The sequence below is a fragment of the Enoplosus armatus genome, chromosome 1 (assembly GCF_043641665.1).
Source record: "Enoplosus armatus isolate fEnoArm2 chromosome 1, fEnoArm2.hap1, whole genome shotgun sequence".
Lineage (NCBI taxonomy): Eukaryota > Metazoa > Chordata > Actinopteri > Centrarchiformes > Enoplosidae > Enoplosus > Enoplosus armatus.
Window position 1 is genome coordinate 10,709,616 of NC_092180.1, and position 14,878 is coordinate 10,724,493.

A 14,878-nucleotide genomic window follows, 5' to 3' on the forward strand; every position below is an offset into this window, starting at 1 on the left:
TGTTTAGTACATGAACAAACAAATCTTTAACACCAAATCTCCAAGTTAAACTGAGTGTGCTGAATCAACACTGTCTGTGTCCAAAACAGTAGGGTTTTTGTATTGGAGCTCCCCTCACTGGTGACAGAAAGCACCTTTGCCTGCTCACACATGATATGTTTGAGTTTGTTCGTATTATTTATTTACACCAACTGTATCATGCTTCCACAAGTCCTCCTTTGTGCACTCTCACAACTTTGTCGACTTTCTCTCAGTTCATTCAGGGTAGCGATGAGGTACAAATAGTATAGCTGAGTTGCAGTTACTGTATTAGTGCTAAAAGAACACTGTACCTGCCTTTCAAAAGCCAAAACCTTTATCCAAAGTATTTATAGCTGTTTTCATTCCTGCTCCATGTCCTGCCCTCAGTAATAAACTGATTTTGGCGTTTTTTCTATAAAGTCACAGTTTTCGTAGAGCAGAATACATAATTGTGCAACAGGTGTCCAGTGTTTTTCTTTAAAACTGTTACTAAAGTATTTATACAACTTGTAGGCTATTTATTCTCACCATACACTGAATAAAAAAATAAATAAACAGAAGTTGCACGTCAGGAATAGTTAGGTGTCTCCGAAATGACGCGGGAGTGTCCCATTTGCTGATTGTGATTGCTCCACCCTCGCATGACGAGGAAGAGGTGTGAATCTGCAGCTAAACGGAGAGCACACGCGCGCGCACACACACACACACGCGCGCGTACATGCACGCACACTTCACTGTCTGCACTGCTTGAGTTCCCCGCTGTTCCTTATTCTTGACAGGTCAAAGAGATTTTCTGTGAAAGCTGCAGTCATCATGTCTCAGCCAACAAAAGGTACGTTATTATCTGCAGGTAATGACTCGGATGTGGCACGGCTTTCTTGCCTCCTGCTCATAAGGGCTGCAGTTTCACTTTCAGTTTCACTTTTTTAATGAAATTGTCGCAGGTACCCGTCTGAGAACATTATCATGCACTGGGAGTGGAAATGCTCATGATGTCTGAATCAGGGACGCGTGTGTCTCAGCCTCTGGTCTTTTGTCCTATTTTGCTGAAACAGTGCCCCTCTGTCTCTCTATATATTATATATTATCTTCCCTCTGCTGCTCTTTATCATAATGTAGATCATTTAGCAGTAATGGTTGGTTTGTATTTTTGCTGTAACCTCCCTCTTTATGACTGTTTTATTCTTAACTGATTGCCATTAATCAATTAGAGCGCAGTATTTATGTCAATAATGTACTCTATACTGAAAATTGTTTATAACTGCTTTAATCATGTAGCATTCAGAGCTTATAATTGCTTAACACTGTCATATGTTATTGTTAAACGGAGTTATGACAAGGATATCATCATGATTGTAAAAGGGATGAATTAGCTGTTTTTGTTTCACACTACATTAATCCACATGGGCCTATTTATTTGTTGTTATTGTTTTGACTCTTAAAGACACACATGTTACCAGTGATCTTTTTATTTTTTTAAATAACTTAAGATGATAAATGCAGTGGCTTAACTGACAGTCCCACACAATATGTACCAAGTTTACAGTTTAAAGATTAAGTTTAATGTGACCCTACATTATAGCCTATACAGTACATACAGTACAATAGAAGGTTGAACACTTTCCCGAAATGAGTGCAAAAGCTAACCTCATTAATGCCAAAATGAACAAGCATCATTTACCTGCACTGTCATTTCAGTTTAGTTCAGCATTAGTGAGCTTAAATAAGAAAAACATATTTGCCTTCAATCAAGAACGCTGCCTGTAATAATTAATCCTATGAGCGTGTCTACCAGAGATCCAGTTCTCTCAGTTTGTAATGTGAGTAATTCTTTGAATAGGTGTGTCAAATAATCTTCCCACTCTTAGGTTACTTGTAATGTTTTTGCTCACAGAACACTCTGTGGATGAGAGAATCAGCTACGTTCATGTGAATACAAAATGAAAAATGGCATTTTTTTAAATCATTTTTTTCCTTTAAATCTCCTTTCAGACAATATTTATGCATATGCGCTGTCCAAGACCCTGACAAAAGTTTCATCACCTGCAACTGTAGGACTCTACTCTTCATGTCAGAATCGAAATAACATGATCCTCAGACAAATGGAAGGTACGTTGACGCTCTCTCTGTAACCCAGCATGTCATCTCCTTTGTGTGCCGAATGGCTCTTGCTTTAATCAACCACTTAAAGCCCTGTGACAGTGTCTACAGTCTGTGGGCAGGAACTATAGGATGTTTAAAGTCTTGATGTTGCCACCAAACGTAAAAACTAAACTTCAAATGATTTGCATGCAGCCAGTGTTTATGACGCGGTTTCTGTTTTCAGTGTTCACTCTACAATGTTCACTGTAAACATGAGCAGTGTGTGAAACTGGTATGTTGACTGTAGAAACTGCACCTGTTAACAAAGAAAATGCTGTGGCAGCACAATATTATTACAACCTAATAAAAAAAAACCTCATTATCCTCTTTACATCCAAGCCAACTACCCAACATGTTGTTTTTCCTGTCTTGATACCTTTTTGCCATGATTTATATTGTTTGTCTTTACATATGCCCCAACCGGCTAAAGTATTTATCCTAAATGTAAATATCAATGTTTTGTGTTTCTTCAGAGTACATGAAGCAGGAAGCTAAGCAGGAATACAAAGGAAGATCCAGGCCTCGCTCAGTTAAGCCGTCATTTACTGACTTTCTAGCGCTCATTGGCCGACTGCTGTTCTACAATCCCATTTGGACCAAAGAGAACCTGAATCACCGTCACATCAGGTTCATTTCTGTACATTTTAGTGCCTGGCATTTTGCAGGAAGTGATTTGCTTTGGGCCGGGCTAGCCATACGACTGTTTCAGGCCATGCAGTTTCACTTTGGGAAATTACAGCTTGTACTCTATCGTGTGGCTCAACATGATGAAGAAGATGAAATCAAGAAGAAGGTTTGTGGATTTTCTTAAGTTTTCTCAGTTATTAAAGAAAGACCACCAAAGTCATTAGGATTCATCGTCTAGGCACCATAAGTGTATGTACAAAATATCATGGCATTCCATCTGATAGGTGATAAGATATTTCAGTCCAAATGAAAGTGGTGGACCAACTGACAAACTGTCATGTAGCTGGAGTGGCTAAAAACATGGTGTCTAACCTGCTTCTTGCTTGTGTTTTGTTTCGTTTTTATAAAACAATTCAGATAGTGGAAGATGGTCCTAACGATTGGAGGTCTAAAAATGTTTGCTGCTGCCCTCTGTGGTTTTTCGTCCTGTTCATTCTTGTGGTACCAATTATCATCCTGGTATTCATGTTGACTTTTGACCTGCCCAAACATGACGTGCAGCCAGGCGAGGGGGTGAATGGATCAAAAGGCCAGGTGGGTGTGCTGGAGGGCCTGGTCATCGCTGCGTTAGGAGTCCCTGCAGCAAGCGCACTGAGGTTTGCCTTTATGATGGGTAAGAACCTCATCTTCAGCCAGGATCTGAACATCAAGAAGGGGATGGACAATGACCGGGTCAGCAGCCAACTGGGCTTCATGAACGAAGTGAGGAAGGAAATGTGGTTTCTGACTCGCTTCATCCAATTTATGGAGCTGTTTGAGAGAAGAAGGATCCGATTGGTACTGAAGATCACCAATCTGGACCGGTGCCCCCCCAAGAAAATTGTTGCAGTTCTGGAGGCCATCAACATTCTGCTTTCAGATGAGGGAAGTCCGTATATTTCCATTTTGGCCGTCAACCCAGATGTTCTTATACAGAAAGTGAACTTTGCAGATGGCTGCTTCAGCAAAGAGGACAGAGCTTATGCACTGTTGAACTGCATTGTGACTCTGGCTTTCACAGTCCCACCACTGAGCGATGATTCAAAGCGCAATTTATTTTACAGCCTCGTGCGTAATTCAAAATTCCCTGATGACGAAAGCATGAGGGAAGGTAGACATAGTGGGGGCCTCAAAAAGAGATCTTTGTCAGAGGTATCTGTAGTGGAGATTGAATTGGAAACGAAACAGTCAAGTCCACTGATGGATAAAACTACAGCAGCGCTGGATGTAATGGGGGAGGAAGTAGAGGAGCTGGTCAGCAGCATCCTGACCAGCAATGAAAGGAATCTAAACAAGTACATGTTAGATGATGCCATGTCTATGAGGAGGACGATCAACTCCATTCGAGTGACTGTGATAATCATGAAGGCCTTGAATAAAGAGCTTCCTCAAGCACAATACATCGCAGCATGGGTGGTCTTGGCCAATCAGTGGCCTTGCCGCCTCAGCTGGATCATCCAGTGTGTGGAAGATGCTCAGCAGAAAGCAGGCATTGATCATAAGAATGTGGCCAACTTCGATGATTCAAAGACTTTATGGAAAGTCTTCAGTGAGTCCAGGGCAGAGCTGTATGTGATGAGTGCAGAGATTGAGGACCTCCTCGAGCAGGATGGAGATCCTGAGATGTTTGAAAGTTTTCTTGCAGTAGATTTCCAATTCACAGTAAAGGACTTGAAGGCATTTAAAGTGGCGACGGTGAACCTGGATCATACTATTAGGAAGGAGCTGGCTCAGATCAGAGGGACATCCAGGCTGAAAGATTCTGGTTGGATGAGGGACCTAGCTCCCCTGCCAATCACAACTATCGTCAAAATGGATACAGAGGATGTATGTAAAGAGGTAAGAAACTTCTTCAAAGCTATAATATGTAAGATTTCAGTCCTGGTTGATTTGGCAACACCTGTGGTTACTGATGGTAACAGCAAGTGCGGTGTCATACTACAGCAAACACATCTTGAGCAGCTACTTTATCAGACATACAACAGAGGAACAACTGGTGTGCAGCCAAACAAACTCATGTTGTTTTAATGAAGAAGTCAGTCAATAATTGTCCTTTTTCCATCATGCCAACCACAATCTGATTTTCACATGGCACGAGTAGCTTCCTACACAGCAGGAGGGAACATTGGATTCTGTTACCCTGCTGAGGAGTTGGAGGTGTGCAGCCTGTCGCTTGCAGCTCTTCATCCAACTGCTGCTCCCTCTTGTTCCTTTACTCTCTGCAATATTTCAAACTGATCCACTGTTAAGACACGCAGAGAATTAACATGTTTTCTAGAGGCATTTCTCTTTCTTTCTTACAAATACATTGCATTTCCTGTGACTGCTTCACAATAAAAGCAACCCTGTGTGTCACCAGTTGAATGCTTTTAATGTGTAGGAATGTGTTGCCAATGCAAAAGAAAATTATTTTCAAGTCAGTCATATCAGCAAGGATTAGGAATTAAATCATATTATTCCTCTGTGTTTATGATGCTTAAATTTTCTTCTTTTTCCTAGTTGGAGAGGATGGAATACGCCAGTAGGTATATTGATATTGTGAGAAGCAATGACCTCAATGGTTCGGCACTGGTCTTTGGTGAAGCAGATGACCTTAAAGACCTCCTAAATATGACCTTCGGTGAATGGGCACGTTTTAGACTGCACTTCCTGGGTTTACCATCACATCTCCGACCACAATACAAGAACATGCCACTGACACCTTCGCAACCTCGGAACCAGCCGTCTAGGTTCACCCTACGCGTTCCCCATAATTTCCCGTCTACTTGAGTCTGTAACAGCTGCATGTAGGAATCTGATCCATTTTCAGAAAGCCTGATATCTGATATCCCTAAAATTATGATCTGCATGTGTAAGATTTATTAACACGACTTTTTGGGAAATCATTGTGGGAAATTTACTTATACACCTACCAACACCTCCAACTAAACTCCACTAATTAACACTTATCAGTGCGCCCAGACGTTCGCCAAGAGTTACAACAAATAATTCCTAGTAAAACCGCAACTTGACATTTTTGCATTTCTGTTTTGTATGGATTCAACAAGCAAGATACAACATGTTAATTATTAGCTTTAGTGTGTTTTTAACTTTGGACAGAGCCAGGCTAGCTGTTTGCCCCTGCTCCCAGTCTTTATGCTAAACTAAGCTTATGCAAATGTATGCCCCCAAATAATGAACTAATCTTTCGAGTCCTTATTAGCTTATCTGATTGTTTAACACTTCAGTTGGCTCACACTATAGTCAAACATTAATCACTACAGTATGTCTTCATATTAGCTATAAACCAGTTTAGCAGGAACATGTCTGACCATTCTCCTCTGACCTCTTTCGCATTTAGAAAGTGGCGCGCAATAGTTCAGACAGAACTGCTAAACTGCTGCTCAAATGTCTTCATGCATTCTCCTTTGCTTCCTGCTCCATTCAAACATACACCTCTTCTCTACAATCCTCTTGAGGCATTTCAATTGATCGCTCCCTTCTCATCTGGAGAGTGATGACACATTGAGCCATGATACCAAATTGAATTGCATTCTCTCTGGTCTCAAACTTTATTTGTAATGAGCTGCTCAGAATGGAGCCATTGTTAGAGTTACTAATAACACCTGTGCTTTTCCTACTATGATAAGTCGAAGTGTCTGCGGTGAAAAGGGTCTATTACGAGACAATACTGTTGCTTTTTTTCTGTCAGTGTGTTATAGTAAAGGTGGCAAACAGAAAAGGATCAGGAAGATAATAGGCTGTGAAACACGTTACCTAAAGAAAACACAGACCAGTTATTATTTTACTATTGCTTTTAAAGTCATTTTCAGTACTATTCAAATATATATGTACACCTTACATTAAAATAAGAAGCTCCAGGGGCTCTATTATAAGTCTTTCACTCTCTCTTTACCACTCTATCACACTGACATGAACATGAAGATATTTATCTAAACTGATGGGATGTTCCATCAACTACTGAGGCTGCAGTTCACTGTGAGGGTTATCAGGAGGCTCCTTCGTGCACAAAATTGCAACTTGATTGTAGGTTTTACTACCGTTTACTTTTTTTTTTGGCAGGTTGCAGTTGTTTTTATTATGTAAGTACTGTGACTTTTACTGTAACATTTTTATGGAATCAGTGAATGTATATAATGAGGTGTGAAATGTGCCTATGCTATACATCATGAATGGTGGGAATTGTTAGGTGTCTGTAAGTAATATTTAAGAGTACAGTCTAGACCTGCTCTATATGAAAAGTGCCCTGAGATAACTTCTGTTATGTTTTGCTGCTCTTTAATAAAGTCAGAGAATATTAACTGAATGTTTAGGTTGTGGAAATCCCTTTGATGCACAGACATAGGATTGCATCTATTTCAGAGCCTGAACAGGAATTAGATATTAAGTATAATTGGTATTTAATTGATTGAAATTCACTGTGATGTGTTTAGGAATACTTTTATTGATCATTAAGCAGAAATCAACTATTGTATATGTACTGCAGTACTGCATGCAAATCAATAAAATGTAAACTGTGGCAAATTAAATGTATACCCCAATGTCCCATAATAAAATGCTCATCCAGGGAATTTTTTTTGTTTGTTGTTGTGTGGTACTTTGCCAGTTTACAAACAGCCCAAGCAATATGCTGACACATTAATGATATTTTAACATCAAAGCGTTCTCATGTTAAATAATCAGATGATGGTTCATTTCATCTGGATTCCTTTGAACATTCACTTGGCTAAAAATATCACACAAACCCCAGGCATTTACAGTACAAGCAATACCATTACACTATCACACATCTTGAAAGCATACAGTACAAACTGAACATTAACACTTACTGGTTTTTAGATGGGCCTTGCTCCAAGTAATAGCTAATTTTAAGTTTTTCTTGAAACATGTTATTTATTTTTTCATGAAGCAAGAAGAGAATTCGTCCTAAAGAACACAGTGGTTGCTTTGTTAATGCTCAAAAGGTGGGAAGTCTAGTAAAAGTCTGCAGTAGTTACCTTGTCTAATTAAGATAGATTTACTAAGGCATAATTATATGTAAGTTACATTTTAAGACACATAGTTCATATATTCAAGGCACACATGTAATTCAAAACAACAATCTTTTCAAATTCAGAACAGTTTTAGACATTTCAGTGAGCAATTATGCTTATGGTAAAGTCAAAATAAACTGGGACCATGTGCCTTGTCTAGGAGAAAATAACAAATTTGGACAATTTAGGAATGTATAAAAAAAAAAAAGAAACATTTGTGTAAAAAAGAAAAAGAAAAACAACAGCTTCTAACAGGCACCTTTATGACAACACCACAGTGTATATATATATTTATATTTATAAACGGATCCCAGATTTAAATGACTTCTATTGGTGAACTGGGATAATGCCGGGTCCTTATGTTGTAATGCAGCAGTTCTCCTGGATATTTTCCTTCCAGGTCGTTTGGCCAGAAGCAGCTCACTTGCGTCCCAAGGACTCAGCAAGCTTCTTGAGCCTTTTCTTCAGCTCCAGAGGAAACTTCTCATAACACTTTTTACAAACAGGCTTCATGTCAAACTCAACAAACTTGTTCCTGCAAAGAAGGATAGAAAGATCATGTCAGTACTATGTGATCCAACGACCCACATTATTAACCTTTTAGATTTCCCTCCGACCTGCAGATGTTTTATCTTAATATTATCATCACTGCAGGTTCAAATTTAATTGAAGTCACAATCGCCTCACTTTAAATTATATTAGCATTAGGACCATACCTTTAGGAGGTAACACCCCATCTGATCTGGAATTATCATGGAAACCACTGAAATTATCCTGCAGCTTTCCCCTTTAGTGCAAGGCAGCAATTATACTTATCTCATTCAAACCAAAACAATTAAATCTTGATGGATGCTAAAGTTTCTCATAAGTGGAGCTGAAACAATTAGTCGACAGACAGAAAATGAATTGGCAACTATTTCGATAAGTGATAAATCGTTTAATCGCTTCAGTCGATCTTCAAGCAAAAATGCCAAAAATACGGTGGCCCTGAGAGCTCAACACACTGCAGCTTGAGAAAACACGTGAATGGGCAAAACACATGCAAATGAAGAAAACCTCTTCACCAGTTTGAGAGCACATTTGCGGCATTTAGAAAACAAAAACGCTGCAAAGTGTCTATGTATGCGTATGTTTAATATACGTATACTTCAGATGTTTTGCACAAACGCCTTTAACACAAAACAATTGCAGAGTGTTGGTTTTACCTTACAAAATAAATGAGAAATAATGACATCATGCTGTACTGTCAAAGGAACACCACGTAAAAAGAGGAAGGCAGAGATAGCACCAACCAACGGATGGAGTGGTGAGTTGTGAAGAACAATAACTCTACAGACAGACAGCAGGTTTTTTCTTGCGGTCTTTGGCATCACGCTCACGTCGAGCCAGGCGGCGTTTCAGCTCCTCCGGCATGCTCTCATAGCAGTGCTTGCACACTGGCCTCAGGTCAATTTCAACAAACTTATCTCTGAGTTACCACAGTGAAGCATGTAAAGAGGAGAAATTGAAGGAAAAGGGTGAAAAGTAAAAGAGCCAAAGAGGGAAGAGTTGTAGCAGGAGAAAGACAAGACAAAACAAGTGTTAAGACTAACTCTAAAGTAGGGGTTAAGTGGGAGTGTTACTGAAAACTGAGAGGAAAATAACTGCTGGTAGTATTGTACACGATTAGTTACCAAAAGAAGCTATTAATGAGCAACATGACTTACTTGAGAGTGAGTTTTGTGTTGCAGGTGGAACATGAGAAACAACTGACACACCAGGCCTTGTTGAGAGCAGACACCACTGAATATCAAAGAAAAAGACAGGAAATTATGAACATTCAACTGTTGTATCTTCAAGCAACATTTTGAAAATTGCAAAAAAGAATGTACTGAATATGAGTTTTATTATACTGATACTCACCATCGCCTTCAATCACACGGTTGCAGTGATAGCACACATCGCCAAAGAGCTTGATAACAGAGAAACAAGGAGATTGGGTGTTCATACAACAGATCAGTTTTTGTGTAAACTTTTTGTGGCTCTTTCTTTTTTCATACCTGGTTATAATGAGTCTCACAGTAAGCCAACCCCTTCCTCTCGTAATGCCGATGACCGAGGAAAGGCTTCTCACATTTGGCACACACAAAATGCTGTAAACAAAAACAAACGTTGCTGAGGGACGGGGGAAAACTCCAAACGAAAGCTTGTGAAAGTGAGTAGAGGAGCAGGTGCCAACAGACATGGAGAGAGTGCCTGAAACATGAATATTACATAGTATAACATGAATATGTTTACTCACTTAGAAATGTTATAGACTTAACCTTTGGAGAAATATTACGATAGTAATCTTTTAGTGTTGCTTTGTTTTTAATCACATTTAGCCTAACTGTGTTATGGAGAAACCACTGTAATATTGTAATATAATACTGTTGTGTTCCCACAGTGTTTTTAAAATAGCGCTACTTTTTTTGGTGCCTACCAGATAAAATTCCTGAAGTGGTTAGATACAACATTTCAATTTCAGCTAATGACCGTCTTTAGCATTAAACTGACTGCTTTACACTGTTGATAGTCTTGAGCTTTTTGAACACAGTATAAAATTCAGCAGCCTCCAGACAGATGAACACACAACTTGATCTGCTGCCTCAGGAGAAACAATCTTTTTAAAAGTGCTCACATCTCCCCTACTGCCTCAAAATGAGCTCATTAACAGTGTTTTGGTTCTAAAGTGGTATATTTAATGAATTTAAATTTTCCTGTGCAATGGTAAATGTGAAATTCATTTGACTTTTATTCTGCTTCTGTGTGAAGGCAGCGTTACATATAACATCAACTATAAAAGGGTGGTCAGAACGACATTTGTCCAACATTATGAAACTGTCAGTGATCTCTCTAAAGCAATACTCCCTGTGGTCCAACTTATAATGTGACAGGAACTTTTACAGCAACACAGAACATTGTGCATGAAATAATGCCACATGATTTTGTTAATTATTCTTAATTATTTCATTCGTTTTTGTGTTTAATGGCCCACTTTCTGTACCTCTCTCTGGGAATTTGGACACATCAAGTTGGCAAAGATGATGTCCAAATGAGTTACACTTGAGTTTCCTTTGCTATCCAACTACTGAAAAAAAAAAAAAAAAAAAACTTAAAACGTCTATCCTTACTTCTTTCCAAACAAATACCAAATCATGAACATCGTAAACATGATCATGATTCCTAAAGTAAACTCCTAATGGCCGAGCTTTCTTTAGGCAGAACAAACTCCTAACGCAAACTAGGCCTTAAAACAACAAACAACAACATATTATACATAAATTTGAAAATGTGGGAATGCAACATTGTATCTAGTGTATTGATTAATAGTCTCATTCTTGTTCACTGACCTCCACATGCCACTGCTTGCCCATGGCATTGACGACACGCCCCTCGATGGGTCTCCTACAGGCACCACAGATTGGTACACCCATCTTGTCATGGCAGGGCAAACAGTAGAGCTCTCCCTTCAATTCCCTGGCTTCAGTCGTCAATTCCTTCCTGTGGACAGAGAAACATTGAAACGCATTAAAGAGAGAGGAACACAGGCTTTGAACGCATTTTTAGATGTTAGATCATTATTTATGTGAACCTGACACATATTCTGAAGCTAAGAGTATGCTGTTTTATGTACTAAACAGTGGGGTGGAGTGGCAAGACTGACCCACAGTTGTTGCAGTTGAAGTGGTCTGGGTGATAGGGGTCATTCTTAAAGATCAGTGGCTGCTCTTCAATGATGGCATGGCACTTCTGGCAGATGTACTTGCCCAGGCCACGGGCTTTCTCACGGTTATGGCACGGGCGACACAGGTGCCTAAGGTAAATGGAGGAGAACAAAATGTAAGGGTGTCAAGACAGAATCTGTAGCCTCAAATGATGTTTTGACATACTCTGTCACAGCTGCTCAAAATTTCAAAAATATTTGTTAGAACACAGAAGTGAGTGAGTCAGCAGCTTGACATGTGTGTAACCGCCTGCTTTACAGGCCATCACAGTGTTATATTAAGACTGTAATAAGTTGGGATGCTTACCTGCCAGCATTTTTGACAAACCCCACGTCCGCAAGCACAGCCTGGCAAATGTCACAGCAGAAGCAGTCAGGGTGCCAACTATTGTTCATGGCCTTAATGACACGACCAATGATGAACTCCCCTGAGGGAAACCACAAGTGAGAAATCAGCTTGAGGCAAGTCTAAGTTTGACTTTTCCAATATTTGCTGGGACTAGATGCTATTTTTTGGGTACTGTACAGTAGCTCCTAATGAGCACTCCATTATGGACTCCTAGTGGTACTACAATGCTTCTATAGTGTTCTCAAAGTGACACTTTAATGTTGAATGCATTTTAATTGTCTATTTAATTTAATTAGAGCATGTCTGTCTCTCCCTGGACACAGTCAAGCAGTATTTAAATTAAGCTTACATAGCACTAAAATGCATCTTGGGTGATCTAAACACAAGTGGGAAGTTCTAAATAAATGTATGAAAAGACTTAAAGATCAGTGGGGACACACTGGGATCTAATTACTCAAACAACATATAGAGGTCAGGGATGCTTACATCCAAATATGTGCCGCAGTGCAGTGGTATACACTGCTTGCAAAGCATGGAGAAGTTTATGAAAGGTCTGTCAAATACACGTTGAGTGGACAACGATCCAGAAATGGACCCAAATTTATGCACAAAAGGGTTTGGGAACCACCGGTGAAGCGCGAACACAGATGTGTCTGTGACAGCAATGAAAATGAAGGCTCAGTCAACATTTTAATCTGCTTATCTCATGGCAAACCTCCCACACACAACTGATTGCTAATGCCAAACAACTAGGCAAAACAATCCCCTTCTCTAGCCGTATGGCTAAGTGCAAATGTCATTTTTCAGTCCCTGGAAAATAAATCAAATGTGTGCAGGGAAGCAAAGTCTAATCACTTGAGGCACACATGCATTCTGGTACCAGGTCTAAAATTCAAATACAATTAGACCTAGACATAGTCTGAATATATCAGAATACAAGATACTTTATTCTTTATTTGGATCCCCATTAGCTCCCACAAAGTAATCGCTAGTCTTTCTGGGGTCCACACAACCCCATAAATACTAGATCTGGACAGGCCCTAAAGGAATGAGGCCCTACACTCACCACATTGGTGACAGCAAGGGGCAAACAGCATCTGGAAGTCATGTTCACAATATTTTCTTCCTTCAAACTGTGAAGAAAAGAAGAATGAGATTCTTTCACTCAAGAGACACATTCAAAACATTGTCTATATAAAAGAGTGCTACACATATCACGACCACACATGCAGCGAACAAAGTATGCCTCTTCATTGCGTTGATTTGTGAAATGAATTACAATGACTATTTGAGTGCAATACCTCGTAGAAGAGTCCCTCTGGAAACTGTTGGAAACACTGGGCACACACAAAGCACTGCTCATGGTACAGCTCTCCATTACTATTGACAATCTTCTCAGTCGCTGCAAAGCCACTCTTACATCGCTCACAGGCCGCAGAGGCCAGGGCATTAGCAATGCTGTTGCATGAGACAAGAAAATACAGATTAGTACTTCCCAAGAGTCCCTGTGAAATGTTAGGCTGACAAATATCTGAGATGCAAGGTTGGACCAGTGTTTATCATTTCTCACATAACTCCTACATTAACTGCTCTGCTTGTTTCAGCAGCTGTCACCATGGAGAGGGGAAATAATATGTGAATCAGTTGGAGAACTCGCTGACACTCTTACTCACTGCACAGCCATCACCTAATTTGGTAAAGCAATAGAGGTACTGAAACCTAACTGAGAGATGATGTGCAGCCTTTCTTCCACACACACATACATATTTACTAACGTTAGTTAATTGACTTTAAACCAGACTCAGATATTACCTTAATACTATACAGTTCAATACTATGCCACAACACACAAGTTTCTGTTAGTAGTCCAGTATAGTTAAAGGCCAATGCTGACGTGTGGAACCTAAAGATGGTAAAAGTAAAACTAAAATAACAGTACCTAACCCAACCAAACGTCATTTAATGTTAGTTCATCATTTCCCAGTAATACTGTCTTCAAGTAGCTAACTTCAAACCATTCATGGTCATACCTGAACGTCCATAAAGGACATTAAAGTTCAGGGGTGGTGAGTGGTAATAATTAGCATACTGTTGAGAATTTAAAACGAAGTTTGGCGAGTTATACAGCTAACTAGCATGCTAACCTTACAGTTAACGTTAGCACCAATGTGGAGAAGAACACTAACGTTACTTCCTTAATATTAGTTAACTAGCTATAACGTATCAATAATGAATCAACCGTTAAACTGTTGCCCTGGACCAAAATATGCATTGCTAATAACATTTCTGATGGTGTCTTAAGAAGGAGGCATCTGTTCTAGCGTAGCGGTTAGCTAACTTCGCCCCAGTGGTTACGTTGGCCATCCATTGACGTTAGCTTTAGCTTGCTGGCTGAAGTTAGCGGTTTCTATGTTTGCTAATGAAAACTCTTACCTGCCCGTCATTCCAGCCACTCCCAGCATCACCTCTCAGCACGATAGGCTTAGAAACGTAGCTAATAATTTGACATAAATTGGTGTGCTAGTTCCCTTCGCTGAGTTACCAAAGCTTTCACGGGAAGGCAGACCCGCCTTGCGCCGTCTTGTCCCCTCCCAGAGCCGTAAAGTTGCCGTGGCCGAGCTGGCAGCCGCTGCAGGCCACCCAGGGGAGTGTCTATGGAAGTGTTTATCATCAGCTTTCTAAATCTGCTCCACCAGACTGTCCTTGATTGGTCTGGCTTTTTAAGAGCCTCATCATACTGGATTACAGACGGGGCAGTCCCATACAACAAACACAAACTACATATATGCAACCACATGTATTTAAAATATGATTTATTATGATCTATTAATTAAACATCTATTCTCCCAGCCTGCTGACTGATTAAAACCAAGACCTTCTGCATTTAGAACTGCATTATATTGTCTTTATATTTTGGATTAA

General features: G+C 39.8%; 2 protein-coding genes across 3 annotated transcripts; one reads left to right on the top strand and one right to left on the bottom strand.

Annotated features, from left to right (window-relative positions):
• The first annotated feature begins 270 nt into the window (after positions 1 to 270).
• Positions 271 to 5,598, top strand: nkpd1 (NTPase, KAP family P-loop domain containing 1). The gene is made up of 6 exons (XM_070905906.1): positions 271 to 275; positions 801 to 853; positions 2,014 to 2,130; positions 2,637 to 2,956; positions 3,208 to 4,668; positions 5,329 to 5,598. The coding sequence occupies exons 1-6, from the start codon at positions 271 to 273 to the stop codon at positions 5,596 to 5,598; spliced, it is 2,226 nt and encodes a 741-aa protein (XP_070762007.1).
• A 1,655-nt stretch (positions 5,599 to 7,253) lies between these two features.
• Positions 7,254 to 14,504, bottom strand: LOC139286673 (LIM and senescent cell antigen-like-containing domain protein 1). 2 transcript variants are annotated; one of them, XM_070907601.1, is made up of 11 exons: positions 14,390 to 14,504; positions 13,258 to 13,414; positions 13,023 to 13,089; positions 11,915 to 12,035; positions 11,548 to 11,697; positions 11,234 to 11,384; positions 9,902 to 9,994; positions 9,765 to 9,813; positions 9,569 to 9,644; positions 9,196 to 9,330; positions 7,254 to 8,397 (listed from the first exon to the last, which is right to left on the bottom strand). In XM_070907601.1, the coding sequence occupies exons 1-11, from the start codon at positions 14,416 to 14,418 to the stop codon at positions 8,283 to 8,285; spliced, it is 1,143 nt and encodes a 380-aa protein (XP_070763702.1). In that variant the 5' UTR covers positions 14,419 to 14,504; the 3' UTR covers positions 7,254 to 8,282. The 2 variants fall into 2 exon arrangements, with proteins under 2 accessions (XP_070763702.1, XP_070763780.1); XM_070907679.1 differs by lacking the exon at positions 9,196 to 9,330.
• Between the last annotated feature and the right edge of the window lie 374 nt (positions 14,505 to 14,878).

Excerpts from the sequence above, each read along its gene's own strand:
- LOC139286673 (XM_070907601.1), bottom strand. The coding sequence starts at position 14,418 with ATGCTGGGAGTGGCTGGAATGACGGGCAG. Across the intron at positions 13,415-14,389 it reads GTGGCTGGAATGACGGGCAG|CATTGCTAATGCCCTGGCCT; the intron begins GTAAGAGTTTTC and ends CTCATGCAACAG. Across the intron at positions 9,814-9,901 it reads GTGAGACTCATTATAACCAG|CTCTTTGGCGATGTGTGCTA; the intron begins GTATGAAAAAAG and ends TCTGTTATCAAG.
- nkpd1 (XM_070905906.1), top strand. Across the intron at positions 854-2,013 it reads CATGTCTCAGCCAACAAAAG|ACAATATTTATGCATATGCG; the intron begins GTACGTTATTAT and ends ATCTCCTTTCAG. Across the intron at positions 2,131-2,636 it reads GATCCTCAGACAAATGGAAG|AGTACATGAAGCAGGAAGCT; the intron begins GTACGTTGACGC and ends GTGTTTCTTCAG.